General features: G+C 35.4%; 1 protein-coding gene across 9 annotated transcripts in view; it reads right to left on the bottom strand.

Moving 5' to 3' along the window:
- NF1 (neurofibromin 1) overlaps positions 1–14,355 on the bottom strand; it is a 248,199-nt gene that overhangs the window by 98,201 nt on the left and 135,643 nt on the right. For 6 of the 9 annotated variants that reach the window (XM_047831817.1, XM_047831807.1, XM_047831810.1 and 3 more), the window contains 5 exons: positions 12,145–12,207; positions 7,375–7,533; positions 6,658–6,755; positions 5,299–5,445; positions 2,943–3,089 (listed from right to left, as the gene is read on the bottom strand). In XM_047831817.1, coding sequence (XP_047687773.1) covers positions 2,943–3,089; positions 5,299–5,445; positions 6,658–6,755; positions 7,375–7,533; positions 12,145–12,207 — 614 coding nt within the window. Of the gene's footprint in view, positions 1–2,942; positions 3,090–5,298; positions 5,446–6,657; positions 6,756–7,374; positions 7,534–11,762; positions 11,787–12,144; positions 12,208–14,355 lie in introns of those variants that run through there. The other 3 variants (XM_047831812.1, XM_047831809.1, XM_047831815.1) reach the window with 3 other exon arrangements.

Below are 14,355 nucleotides of genomic sequence, written 5' to 3'. Positions count from 1 at the left end.
AACAGTGTGAAAGTTCCTCAAAAAATTAAAGATAGAATTACCATAGGATCCAATAACTCCACTGGGTATTCACCCAAAGAATATGAAAACATTAATCTGAAAAGATACATGTACTCTATATTTATTGCAGCATTATTTATAATAGCCAAGATACGGAAGCAACCCACGTGCCCATGGCTAGGTGAATTTTTTGTCGAATGTTAGATCCCCATATGTATTTTAAAATGTTTCGGGGGGCGCCTGGGTGGCGCAGTCGGTTAAGCGTCCGACTTCAGCCAGGTCACGATCTTGTGGTCCATGAGTACGAGCCCCGCATCAGGCTCTGGGCTGATGGCTCGGAGCCTGGAGCCTGTTTCCGATTCTGCGTCTCCCTCTCTCTCTGCCCCTCCCCCGTTCATGCTCTGTCTCTCTCTGTCCCAAAAATAAATAAAAAACGTTGAAAAAAAATTTTAAAAATAAAATAAAATAAAATGTTTCGGAAAAAGCCTGATTTGATTTTTATGTATTCTGTTAAACATTCAGTGTGTAATTATTTGAAGCTTCAGGTCATTCACCAACCCTGGGACGTTGTCATCTGTTGTCTCTTCAAATATTACCTCTTCTCCGTTCTCTCTAAGCTCCATTTCTGAAACATCTATTACTCATTTTGGACCTTCTCCTTCTGTCATCTGCATCTCTTAACTTTTTTCATATTTTCCACTTCTTTATCAATCTGTACTGACCATATGTTGGCAATGTGCTCAGAAATTATCTTCCAGCTATGTGTTTTAAAAATAAAATATTTTAAAAATACATTTCCTTTGGAGGTACCTGGGTGGCTCAGTCGGTTAAGTGTCTGACTCTTGGTATCAGCTCAGGTCACGATTTCAGGGTCATGAGGTTAAAAAAAATTTTTTTTAATGTTTATTTGTTGAGTGGGGGCGGGGAGGGAAAGGGGCAGAGAGAGAGGGAGACACAGAACCTGAAGCAGGCTCCAGACTCCAAACTGTCAGCAACAGAGCCAGACTTGGGGCTTGAACTCACAGACGGCAAGATCATGACCTGAGTCGAAGTCGGACACTTGACTGAGGTACCCAAGCACCCCTCAGGGTTGTGAGATTGAGCCTTCAGGCGGGCTCCGTGCTGAGCATGGAGCCTGCTTGGGATTCTCGCTTTTGCTCTCTCTCTGCCCCTCCCCTACTCACGCTGGTGCTCTCTCTCAAAATAAACATTAAAAAAGCAAATACCTAGTATATAATACTAGGTATTACAGTAGTATAGTGTAGTAGTATAGTATAATACTAGGTAATATAGTATAAAATACTTTGACCTAGTACTTCTGTACGTCATGTATCTCTTACGTCCTGGAAGGGGTGGGGGAGAGAGGTTCTATCATCTCAGTTCATTATGTTGCCAGTACCAGCTCAGCATTTGTTTAGTATTAATGGAAACAACCTAGATATTGTTTGATAAGGGTAACAGGTACACATACGTACAAATGATTATGAGGCTGTGTGTCAAATGTTAACTGAATTATCTCTAAAAGGTGAATATCTCTAAGAAGAGTAACTGAGAATTTTTTACTTTCTTTAGATTTCTGACTTTTGAATAACTTAACAATTTTTATTTTTATAGTTGAGAAAATGAAGCTTTCTTCATTTTTTTTTTTACAAAAAAAAAAAAAAAAAAAACGGGTCTCAAAGAGCATCAGCAGGAGCCGAGAGGAGAACAAAAATAACACTTAACATTTATTGAACACTATATATACCAGACACTGTTAGATCGGTTAGTCTCCAAAAGCATGGAAGATTGTCTTTTATAAGGGAAGCTAGGGTCTCAGAGAAGGAGCAATAAATAGGTTTTCTTAGAAAAGTGGAAAAATGGCTAGGATGTTCTCAGTAAGTGGTGAATAAAAAAGCTGTATGTTTTTGTACTGTGTAATTTTCAATTATGTAATATGAAAACTTTGTGTGGAAAGTATTTCTTTAATCACTTAGGAATAAACATTTGTTACAATGAAAAGAAGATAGTAGAGTTAAAGATAAAAAATAAGCTGGAAAGGAGACTGTTTTGTATTCACACATTCTTTTAATGGTATCAAAGAACTGGAGTCATGTGTACAAAACTATGGCCTATCTGTAATATGATCAATAGCCAGCACTTACATTGCAAAGCACAGTATATGCCAATCTCTAATGTGAGTTAATTTCTGCATTTTAATTTCTGCTTTTTTACTTCTGTCTCTGGCACATATTATGAACAAAACACCCACAGTCACTGAAGCACTTACTAAGTGACTAAGTGTAAAGTACTATGAAAGGTACCTTAAAGACTAAAGGACTCGGCACACCATCTTCGCTGGAACGTCATAAAAGTGAATGTCTAACAAGGAGGCTCTTTTACCTCACAAACTAAATCCCTCTAAATGAGATTCGAAACAAATGTCCACGGAAATTTTACAGCAATACTGAAATTTACTGAATTTGGGGAGTCTCAATCTAAAAGAGGTTAATAGCATCAAATTTGGGGAGGGTTCTGAAAAGCGCTACAGTGTGGCAGAAAGAAAGAGCTCAGAACTTAAAACCAAAGGACCCATGACTGAGGTGTGGGAACTTGGGCAAATCAGTTACTCACACTGAGCTGCAGAATCTCCCTTAACTAAAATATGATTATCTACCCTCCCTTATAAGTATTAAATGCAAAAACACCTCAAAGCAATATGACACAGTACCATTCAAAAAGATATTATTTTTAGAGGAAAATCAACTATAAAACAAAGCACATGTCAACAAGAGATAAGGTAAGAAACAAGTGGGATCCCAAAATATGGCAACGTGATCATCAAGCACATCTTTCCTAATAATCTTCCATCAGAAATACAAGTATATCCAACAAGTGGTCTCCTGGTAAACCTTGCATCTCAACCAAAAGAGAGCAATTATTATTTCATGGTGGTACTTTACCTAGTCATAAATTCCTCAAACTTTGAACTGGTAAGGTTAAGGCTGGACCAATGTGTATCGGCCACAGGTTTGTGCTCTGGAGGACCCAAGTACGCAAGAAGTGTTGCCATCTTATCAAAAGGTCGTCTTCCAACAGCTTTGTGATCCCTAGAAACAGCAAACTACTTAGAAAAAAGCAGCGGTTCACATGTAGCTGTACACATTGCTTTAGCTTATCACTGGTTGCTTTACTTCTTACTGTCAGCTGGTGGTTCCCGCTGATTTGTAAAAACAGCAACAAAAAGACCTCGAAGGTTGTAAATATACACGGAGACATCTTAGAAATATGACCACTCCCCAAACTACAAAATTTACATAAAAATTCATTTTTTCTAGTATTCTTAATCCATTGCCATTAAACAAGCAATAAGTAAAAATAACATTGTAATCCACTTTTTCACAGGATGAAAAGAATCCTTCTTGAGAAACTCCTCTTTATGAATTGGACATATTTGTCATTGGTATCAGATATCTGCTTAACCACGGTAAATACGGATTTTCAGTAACTGTTAAGCATTTAAAACTACACGGGAATAACAAGATACCACTTCACAAACATCAAATCGGCAAAAATTGTGACGTTTACTAATGTCAACTTTGGTGAGGATGTGTATAAAGAGGTACTCTCACTCAGTGCTGATCAAAGTGTAAATGAGCATGTACACTTTGAAAAGTAATGGAGCGGTATCTAGAAAAGGTAGGACTGTGTGTACCCCAGAACCCAGCAATCACACATTCAGGTAATACACAAGGAGACAAATATGAAGCATATTTATTACATTACTATTTAGAACAGTGAAAATCAGGAAACAGGCCTAAATATCCATCAATTAGGAAATGTGAAAATAAATTTTGATATAGTCATTCAATAAAATACTAACATAACTTAATGGTAAATCTCAAACAGAATATTGTGTGAAGAGACTTATTCGCTATATAATTTATGCAAAAATTTTCATGTTTATTTATGAGAGAGTGAGAGCGGGGGAGGAGCAGAGAGCGAGGGAGACGCAGAATCCAAAGCAGGCTCCAGGCTCTGAGCTCTCAAGCACAGAGCACGATGCAGGGCTTGAACCCATGAACAGTGCAATCATGACCTGAGCCAAAGTCGGACACTTAACCGACTGAGCCACCCAGGCGTCCCAATTTCTGCAAATTTTTAAAACACACAAAGCTATGTTATATATGCCTATAATTTCCTTATTTTGTCAGTTTCATAGAGAGAAGTGATAGCTTTTCCCCCAAGAAACAAAATGTTACAAAGATCTGAAGTAAAATAGCAAACTAATGTTAAAGCTAGTTGGTAGACATGGGTCTCTGTTATATTACAGCCGATACTCTTCTGTATGTTTGGAATTTTTTTTTTTTGAAATATCCGAATTTTTAAAAACTCTGTAGCATCAAGCTACACGAATATGTATGTGAATTATGTAAGAGAAATGAATGTCTGCATTTAAAAGTTCACAGTTCATTTGCGTGTCACACAGACAAAGCATCTTCATCCTCTTATGTCCCAGCACACTTTGGTCATGCCAGTGTCACTTTAACCCAGTAACCCTTCATGAAGGATTAAAATGCTCTCTCTTTTAAACTACCATCTCTTTATTAGTTAGCCTTAGCTTCATGGTCTAGCATTCCCATGAATGAGCAAACCATTTTTATTAGCATTTAAGATTTTTCTGGACTCATTTTACATTTGTAAGAGGAATGCGTGGGAATTTGGGCTGTTTCTACACATACACAACTTGAAAGGGCAGCAAGTGATTCAGGCTACAATAGGCTTTAAAAACAGCTAATGAACCAATACCCAAGTTAATACTTTTCAATTATTGGGTATTTTCTACATAAAGCTTTATTTTCAAATACTTAGAGTATCACAAATAGAATCAGAACACTGGCAATGTTTTAATTATTCAATTCCCTAGAATTAGCTGCTCTTTAGATTCAGATACCAATACTCATTTGAACTTGTAGTAAATGTAAACTCCCCTATATCTTGTTGCACACGTTTGATGTCTTGCAAACCAGAAAAATCCAAAGGGCTAATTTGTGATTTTTTTTAGTTTAACACTTAAAAAAAAAAAAAAAAAAAAAAAAAAAAAAAAAAAAAAAGGTCTGTAGCACCAGGTAGACTTGTTCATCATTTCATACGAATCAACCGCTTGCCTATTTAAGAGTTTAGGGCTCTACATTTCTCTTTCCAAACCTTAATTCCTATTCTAAGCAGATGCAGAATAAAAAAGCATTATTCGTGCCCAATAATTTTTATAAATTTAAACTAAGAGTTTTCAAAATCTCCATGACTGCGAAATCTTACCTGTTACTGGAAAGATACTGGCCAATTTTCTCTTGATTGTTCCAGAGTAGACGATGTAAAGCAAGCACATTGCCATCACTGATGAAGGAGAGACTATGATTTACTGCATCACTGGTAGGACAATCAGATGCTATATCAAGGAAAAACCTTAAAAAATACAAAGCCATTAGAATTTTTAAAAACTAGATGCACTCATATCTATGTTTGAATCAAATTGATCTGAAGTAACTTTGTAAAATAACTGACATTACAAGTATGAAGGACTATAAGCATTATTCACATGTGACTGTCATTAAACACAGGAAGAGACAAGGAGAAAGTTGGTTTTCCATTTCCCATACCGGGCTTCAGCTTCATGGTAGGTTCTGAAGTCAGACAACAACAAAATTTAGATAGATGAGACTTTGGATCGAAGCCAGTACAGTACTTTATAGATAAGGAAATGGAGACCAAGACAAGACAAAAGACTTCCCCAAAGTTACACAGCTGGTTAGGTCAGAGCCAGGATGAGAACCTTTGTTCTCTTAACTTTCTATGGGTAGTCAATCTGCTGGAATACGAATCCTATGCTGACATTCACTTTTCTCTTCAACAGAGCTTGCAGTCCAACAATATACCTTTTAAGTGCCAACTAGACAGAAACTGGTAAGAACGACAATGAAAAACTGCAAGAGAGAGCTGCCCGAGTCCAGCTTAGACTATGAGATCAATTAGTTTCACACTACATGAAAAGTAGAATTCTGTAAGCTTACATTTACAAAGCATTTTCTCATACACTACCTCATTTGTTTCTCTAAAATCAACTCAGAACACAAACAGTTTTGCCCCTATTTACAGATAAGCCCACAACTCAGAGAGATAAAGAGAAAGAACTAGTTAGTTATGGCACCTCACAGAACTCAAGTTTTCTAAAATCATAAAACTTCAACAGTTGTCATTATTCCTTTGAGTAACTTTTTAGTTCAGGTACACTTCCAAAACGAAGTATCAAAAATATTCTAGCATCAAAATATTGTCATTATACACTATTAAGCATAATATGTGCCATTTTGGCTTTAGTTTTTACAAGAAGGAATCTTTTCCTTTTTCCCCTCCCCCATATTATAGCAACTTCAAATCTTTTATTTTAGTAGATGTGCCAAAAATCCCTGCTAGTTTTCAAGTATGGAAGTCACTATCAAATTATAAAGAATATGGATTTATTTCGCTACTGTCTCTTATAGTAAAAGAAAATAAGATTAACTCTGCTCTTGACCTAGAGCGGGAAGAGGAAAAAAACCTACACAGGAGCTCCACGTAGACCAAGTACACACACTTAAGTGAAACTGACAATATTTAAATCAGATAGAGCAATCCTACCTCCGCGCTGCATCAAAGTTGCTTTTCACAAAATCATTAAAAGGCCGCATATGCTCTTCTTTTGTGAAGAGAACATGATTGGCAATGCTCTGAAGTATCTAAATAATAAAACACGGTTATAAATCAGATCATTCATTGCATGAAGTGTATAACGTTCGCATATTCTTTACAAAAAACTAATTTTCTCATCAATACAATTTCTATTGCTGAGTAAATTATTCCTCATGCTATAAATATTAGGTGTTGTTTCTATTCTTTCCCAAATTACTACATATATATATATATACACATGTATGTATATATATGTGTGTATATATATATGTATATATATATATACGTGTGTGTGTATATATATATACACACATATACACATATTTACATATATAAAAATACATATTAAAATTTTTAATGTCTTTTTTTAATAAAAACTCATACAGTCTCCATTTCAGTCTCCACTTTAGAATTTCCAGAATGAATATATAGAAAACTATCTTTAGGAGACATTTGTTAAGATATTTTCCCACGATAATAATGTCCATCAGATATCAGTCTAATGAATTCCTTTGTAATTTAACAACTAAAAATAAAACAAAAGCATATAAGTGAAAACCACAGGCTATTTCAAAAATAAATTCAAGTGTGAGTACAGAAAATGCAAAAAACTGAAAATTTAGTTGGAAGGGAAATTTAAAATAGATTAGCAAAATAATTCTTCACCTTTGACATTAACTTCAAGCCCCTTTCAATTCTAGGTGGTGGCTTTTTATCTAAAATCCCTGCTTCATACGGTGAGACAATGGCAGGATTGATAAATCTGAGGAACATGGCACTTCCCACCGCACCGATGCTGTTCTGAGGGAAACGCTGGCTAACCACCTAAAAATAAGGAGTTGAGAACTGAGTATATGGTTTGAATTTAAAAAGGAAACGGGAAGAAAGAGCTCGAGGGTCAGACTTCGGCACAAAAACTCTGCACGGATCAAGCCTTGTAAACAACACATTTCTATTTTTTTCCTACTCCCCAAACATCAGTAAATAAAGCTTATCCTCAATTCTTGCCCTCCACCCCTTTTGAAGCACAACAAAGGTATCTAAGAAAGAAAGAAAGAAAGAAAGAAAGAAAGAAAGAAAGAAAGAAAGAAAGAGAAACTCTTCATGAATGAGTGGTGGAGAGAGACCTGAAAAAAGATCTTGCATTTATCATTGTTGTTTATACTGCAAGTTTGGTAAGTAACAAAAGCACACCAAATTTTCACACAAAGATTACCATATGTTACCAAGATGAACAGACATGAGAGTGCGGTCAACTCTTACAAGGCAAAGCTAAGTTTTCAACAGCATACCCCAAAACATCTAACATCTAACAGTAAATACTTACATTTTGTTGTGTACCTGGTACAACCACGTGTCTTGAACAAAATGCTTGCCATACACAAACAAAGGTTAGGTTTTTTTTAGATTCCTATCAAGAGAAAACACTTACAAGTAACATTGCCAGTTCCTTTTCTTCCTCGGAATGCTTTTTAAGATAAGGACCTATTATTTAAATCATGAAGGAAAAGGAATTCTTGGGGATCTAAAGGAAAAACAGATCCCACCAGCAGAAGAGAGAACCCCTATGTGTACCTCAATGTGCAATTCTGTCAAATAAAAAAAGTGAAGGAAACAAGAAATAGTTGCTCACACTGGAAAACAATGTGAGCCCAATATTTAAGATGGGGTTTTCTCTTTTTATAAAACACTCTACCTTGAAGGTAAAGTAATAGGCACATTAGATTGGGAAAAAAGTGTTACAAAACTGGCTCGGGGCCCATCTCTTTCCAGTTACTGTTTTAACACAGGAAAATTATATTACTCTAAGATGTACATGTTTTACAGATAATACACACACACACTTATTTTGAAAGAACACTTGTGTAACACTTTAATCTCCACAATTACGCTTGCTCAGTGTAGCTAACCGCTGCATAAAGCAGGGGTGATCCCAACAGCCAAGCCGCACGCAGCACTGCAGTCGACATGCTAAGATTCCAGGGATAAACCTACATTTCAGAGGACGGTGAGGGAAAATGAGAAAATGGGCTTTCTGTGCAGAATCCCACGTAACTCTAGTTCACTTTACAATGCCTTAATAAAGTAATACTCCTTGCCATGAATTCACACAGCTCACTGACTCCAGATTAACTCCGGGAAGAATAAGGATTATTTCATTTCATTCTCTTCCCTTTAGTGCTTCGTGTGGTATATACATTTTCAATGTCTTCTTATTCGCTGCCTCAAATCTCTAAATAGTGTTCTGCCGTATCTGAGGGAATTAGTAAATATAAGATTTCAGACGATTCAGGTTTTCGAGCCCAAGAACACCCTCTCAAGTGGCACTAACACGGAGTTGTAACTAACATATTCTCACCTTCATTTACACTACGTAGCTCAGGAGGCTTTCTTGTGTTACAGCGCTCTGGGTGCTACTGTGTGAAGGACAACCTTGCTGTGCTTCACTCAAAGGAAGCTGCTGCAGACGGCTACATACAGCAGCCTCACTAGAACAGCTTTAAAGCCCAAATACTGTTTGAGAGTTATTTTTAGCCGAAATACAGTTTTAGAAATAGAATTAAGAAGAAAATTCAAGTGCTTTTACTATTCTAGGATAGTATTTAACCTTTCGGAGAAGAGGAACAGACAAATGACTACATACATTCACACAGACCAAATTCTTCACACAATTTCACAATGTTCAGGGACCACCGTTGCTACTGAGTGGTTCTTTTAGAACTCCCAAATTTTAATCTTAAAACAGAAGAAACTTAACAACAAATCTACAAAATTGTAAAGCTTGTAAAGAGTTAGCAAGAAGAGGATTAAAAACTGCTTTATATTTAATTGTAAACAGGTTGTTTGAAAGGAACAGCCATATATTCAGATTAGTCCGTTAAAATCCTAAAACAGTTTTTAAAAATTGAAAGCCATAATTTGGTTTCCAAAGAACCAATTAATTTATAAAATACTAACCTGCTGTGAAAACATCTCTCAAAAACCAGTAACTTGTACACATATTTTTCAAAGTAGCTACTTACTAGTTTTGTCTAGAACAAAAAAGTTTTAAAGTGTGACTCACACTTATACCTGATTCATACTTAATACTATTAATCTCATAATACAATGAAAAGGGAGAATACTGTCAAACTTCTGAAAAGTACTGCATTTTCACTTTCCTCCACATCTTCAAAGTTAATTCTTGTCAAAACTCAAAGTACCCACACCTCAGAAACACACATTGTTTCTGGTATCATATAATTATGCATCCCAATGACGACAGTATCAGTATATTTTTGGAACTAAAACCTTACAAAATGTACTCAATATCAAACAAAATGCTGTATAACAAGTTTCATGAGACAATTTATAAAAATAGTTCTTTCTCTTTCACCACTAATGGACATCAATGTAATTTTACCTCATAATATACATACGCAAGTGTTTTATTTTTTAAGCTACAAAAATCTAATTTAGATCCCAAACACATTCTGCACAAAAGGGCAAAGTTGGGCTAGTCTATACTCTGAAACCAGTTACCAGTCAAATGTCCTCTTTACTCCCTCGAGTAAAATCTGAACAACACGGTACAAATAAATGCAGTCATAAACTTTACACAGCAAGAGGATCACTACGCAAACATGCTTAATTCCCGGAGTTAGGTAGACAATTAACTTCGAGAAGGAGATCTGGTTACACATTATATGTTTGAGCATAATAAGAGGACTTATCTATAATATGACTATGCAGCTAATACACCAGAAGCCAGAACCTTCACTCTATGTTTTACATATTCCGATCCATTATCCATATACCCCAAAAGAGTTAGCTTGCTTTTTAAAGAAAAGATCATTAGATTCATAAGCCAGCAACTCCATAAACTGACATTTTAAATTTATGATGACTATGTTGTCTTCATACTTTAGAATGTGTTCCCAAATACCTCAAATTACCAATTAGTTTCCCTCTGTTTCCATGAGGACCTCATATCACCTGTGCTGAGAGATACATTCCAAAACTCAGTGTTACCCAGAAACTTAAAAAAAAATCTGAAAATAACACTAGCAGAAAATAACATTTCAAGGAACAATTTTAGACAAAATCTTAATAAATAAAGCAATGTTAGGAAGGCTAGAAAACATGCTCTAGAGAAACACAGAAAGCCAGAATTTTAATTTATGTGATACACTACACAATGCCATTAGTAAAACACTGAACGGGTGTTAGAAACGGTAAATTAATTTCAACAGTGATGGTGTATACATGTTAAACTCACATATGCTGAGAATTAGAAGCATTAGAAAGGAATGTTTTTATTAAGCAAGAAAGCCATCCAATCCATTTGCTCACAGCTGACCCAACTTACTTAACATACTCAAAATCGTGAATGTACATAAGCATAGTTGTCTAAATTTTAATCTAGTTCTGAATTTAAAACAGAAGCCTATTATTTCTAAAGCTTAGACAAGGAATCAAAGATGAAACCAAATGAATATTCTAAATTTTACCTTCGTACGTAAACCGCCTACATGACTCCTAAACGTTTTTGGGTTTTTTTTGTTTTTTTTTTTTTAACATCTTTCTCTAAAATCATTTGGATTATATGAACAAAGATAATGCTCGGCCTGGTAAGTCATAGTGACAGACAATGACAAGTTTAAAATGAATGAATCTGGACCAAATTCTACTCATGGGAAGAAAATAAAATTATGACTACTGTAATTTTCTTCCTTTTAATTAGGACAAGTTCATAGAAACAGGCATGTTTGCAAAATGAGGTGTTTTGCAATGAGGTGTTTCTATACAAAATGGACTCAATGAGTTTTCCGTTATTTCGAAAGTACTATATTCTCAGTCCCAATAGTCTAATCGTGACTTTCTCTAAGGTAAACGTTTATCATTAGGATTTTTATAATCTAAGCACAAATATCTAAATTCTGGCTCAGACTCTCTAGATAAAAATATAAAAAGTAAAAAAGAAAACAAAAAGAAACTGCAACTTTCAGGTAAGATTTAGAAAGTGACACTTTCCCTCCGTATATTTCTAACAATGAAGAAAAACTTTCACCTCTAGGAAAAGAAACCATTCACATTACCTGCAACAAGAAGCAAGAATGAAGAGAGTCAGCATTTCCTAAGGCCTTGAAATTAAGTTTCTTTTGCATTCATTTATAATTTTTAAAATAACAATAATAAAATTAGACCAGAGATATCCAATGCAACAAATGCCCCCAAAACGCCTTTGGGATAAATCAAACCAAAGGAACACAGAGAATGTTTCAATGTAACTTAATTCCAGGGTTAATTGAAATGAAAGCTATTTTGTGCCAGAATTAGTAGAATGATTTTACAGTGAAGGTCAAATAGGCTGAAGTGAAGATGTTCTTAACAAACAGCAAAAGATTTTTGTTTTGCTTTGAAAGAAACAGCTAATAAAAAGTTCTCCAAACTTACTGATTTTTTGTTTTCCTTTTTTTCTTTTACTGTAGCTTTATTCAGTAGGGAGTGGCAAGTTGCCTACAGGACAGAGATGAGCACAAACAAGTCACAGCACCAACTACATACAGCAACAAAAACAATGTTGGCTTGTACATAAAATTACATGATCAAATGTAACACAAATGGAATCAACAAAAAATTAGAAATCAACTGAATTTCGAGGGATGAATTTTATTTCTGGATTTTAATTTTTATCACATTTTCAAGCCAAAGCACTAAATAAACAGCAAGAAATGTTGAGACAATCATATCTACTATTTCTGGCTATAAATCACGGAAAAGTTCTCCCCAAGTAAATTTGAGGACATTTCATATTTACATTTCAGTTCATTCCTAGCTTTTGATAAATTTCATGTAAAATGTTCATTACAAGTAGATCACACACTAAAAACACTTCCATGTGTCTACATAATTTTTTCTTGATAAATACTTCTCTGTGTATCCTTCAATTGACTTAAAGCTCTTTTTTCAATAGCTGGCATTTAATTTAGACCTAATGATTTAAAAAATAAACATTACATGACTATATATAAGGGGAAAATTCACTTCAGAGATTCTCAATTAAAAATGTGTCGCTCTTAAAATTTCACATATTTTTCTGTTGGCAGGCTACTTCCTGAAAAAGTTCTAATCAGAGGAGGTTAAAAGCTCTGCAACGTTTGGAAGAAGAATGTTATCAGCTCAACTAGAAATAAGCATTAATTAATATTAAAGTGAAGAAACTGCAGAGAAAATTATAGAATAAAACTTAGAAGCCGCTTAAAATTTTTCACATATTTGACTATCAGAATGTATCAAAAAACAAAATACCAAAAAAGGAAAACAACACAAAACAAAAACAAAACCCACAGACATACTGGCTTCACCTCTCAGAGTTCCTTCTAAGTCAAAGAGTTCTTTTTAAATTAAGACTCCTGGTTAGATCAGACGAGGCACAACAATTTTTAAAAATATCTTTAAAACCAAATTAGATCCACCATACATGGCATTTTATTCTAGGAATTCAGTGCATTCAACACCATAACCTTAAAGTTAATTTGACATTTGTTCACCCATCCGTCCATCCATCCATCCAAGTAGTTACTGTGCATCTAACATGCCAGATACCATTCTAGGCATCAGGAAACAGCAGTAGAACAAAAAGACACAGTCCTTCTCTCACGGAGCTCTGGTTCAAACTTTAGACTATATACAAAAGTACCAGTAACCAAACAGATCACCAAAACACAGTTTTATGTAACTTTTTTTCAATTATGATGTATAATTATCATTTATAGCCTTTAAAAAACTGGCATGGGGTGCCTGGGAGGCTCGGTTGGTTGAGCGTCCGACTTTGGTTCAGGTCATGATCTTGGGGTTCAAGGGTTCGAACCCTTCATTGGGCTCTCTGCTGTCAGCACAGAGCCCGCTTTGGATCCTGTGTCCCACTCTCTCTCTCTCTGCCCCCTCCCCACTCACACTCTTGCTCTCTCTCAAAAATAAGTTAAAAAATTGTTGTAAACTACTTCTGTTCAGAGAAGCAGATTTACTGGGAAAAGATGACATTTACTTAGAATCATAATATTTGGCTTTCTCAGAATTCTCTCACTATAACTTAAGAGAACATCCATTCTGGGAATTATTTTCTCATTATAGGTATCCCCTGCTTTTTGAAAGTTCGCTTTCACAAAAGACTTACATTAGTACCTATTTTTGCTAACTAAAAGGAATCCAAAGAGAATTTTTGCCTTTATGAGGAAAAAAGCAAAAAACAAGTATTACAACCAGCATCTGTTTTTCAGCGAGCCATTACAGAGGAAGCTCACTCCCCAAGCAGCGAGCTGACCACCACCAAGCTCCTTGCCCAGGCGCTACTGTCAGTATCAAGTCGCCACAGCTTTGAACTTGTCTAGGAGCATCTGTGCTTTATCTCAACTCATTTTGTGCATCCATTAGCGGGATGTGTCCTAAGGTATCAGAAAAGCCTAAGAGTTCATAAGGGTGTTATGCTTACCATAACACTGGGTGGGATTAAGCATTTCAATTGTGAATGAAAAAGATACTGCGTGTGCACTCAACTTGCCTGTATCCACCATTCATATTATTTACTGACAGAGAGAAAGAATTCTGAAAGTTGCTGAAGTTACTATTGGTTCTTCCAGTAGCAAAGTGGTCTCTTTTAGTCAG

The sequence above is a fragment of the Prionailurus viverrinus genome, chromosome E1 (assembly GCF_022837055.1).
Source record: "Prionailurus viverrinus isolate Anna chromosome E1, UM_Priviv_1.0, whole genome shotgun sequence".
Taxonomy (NCBI): domain Eukaryota; kingdom Metazoa; phylum Chordata; class Mammalia; order Carnivora; family Felidae; genus Prionailurus; species Prionailurus viverrinus.
Note: the sequence above shows the minus strand (reverse complement) of the source record. Positions and strands in the feature narration are given on the sequence as shown.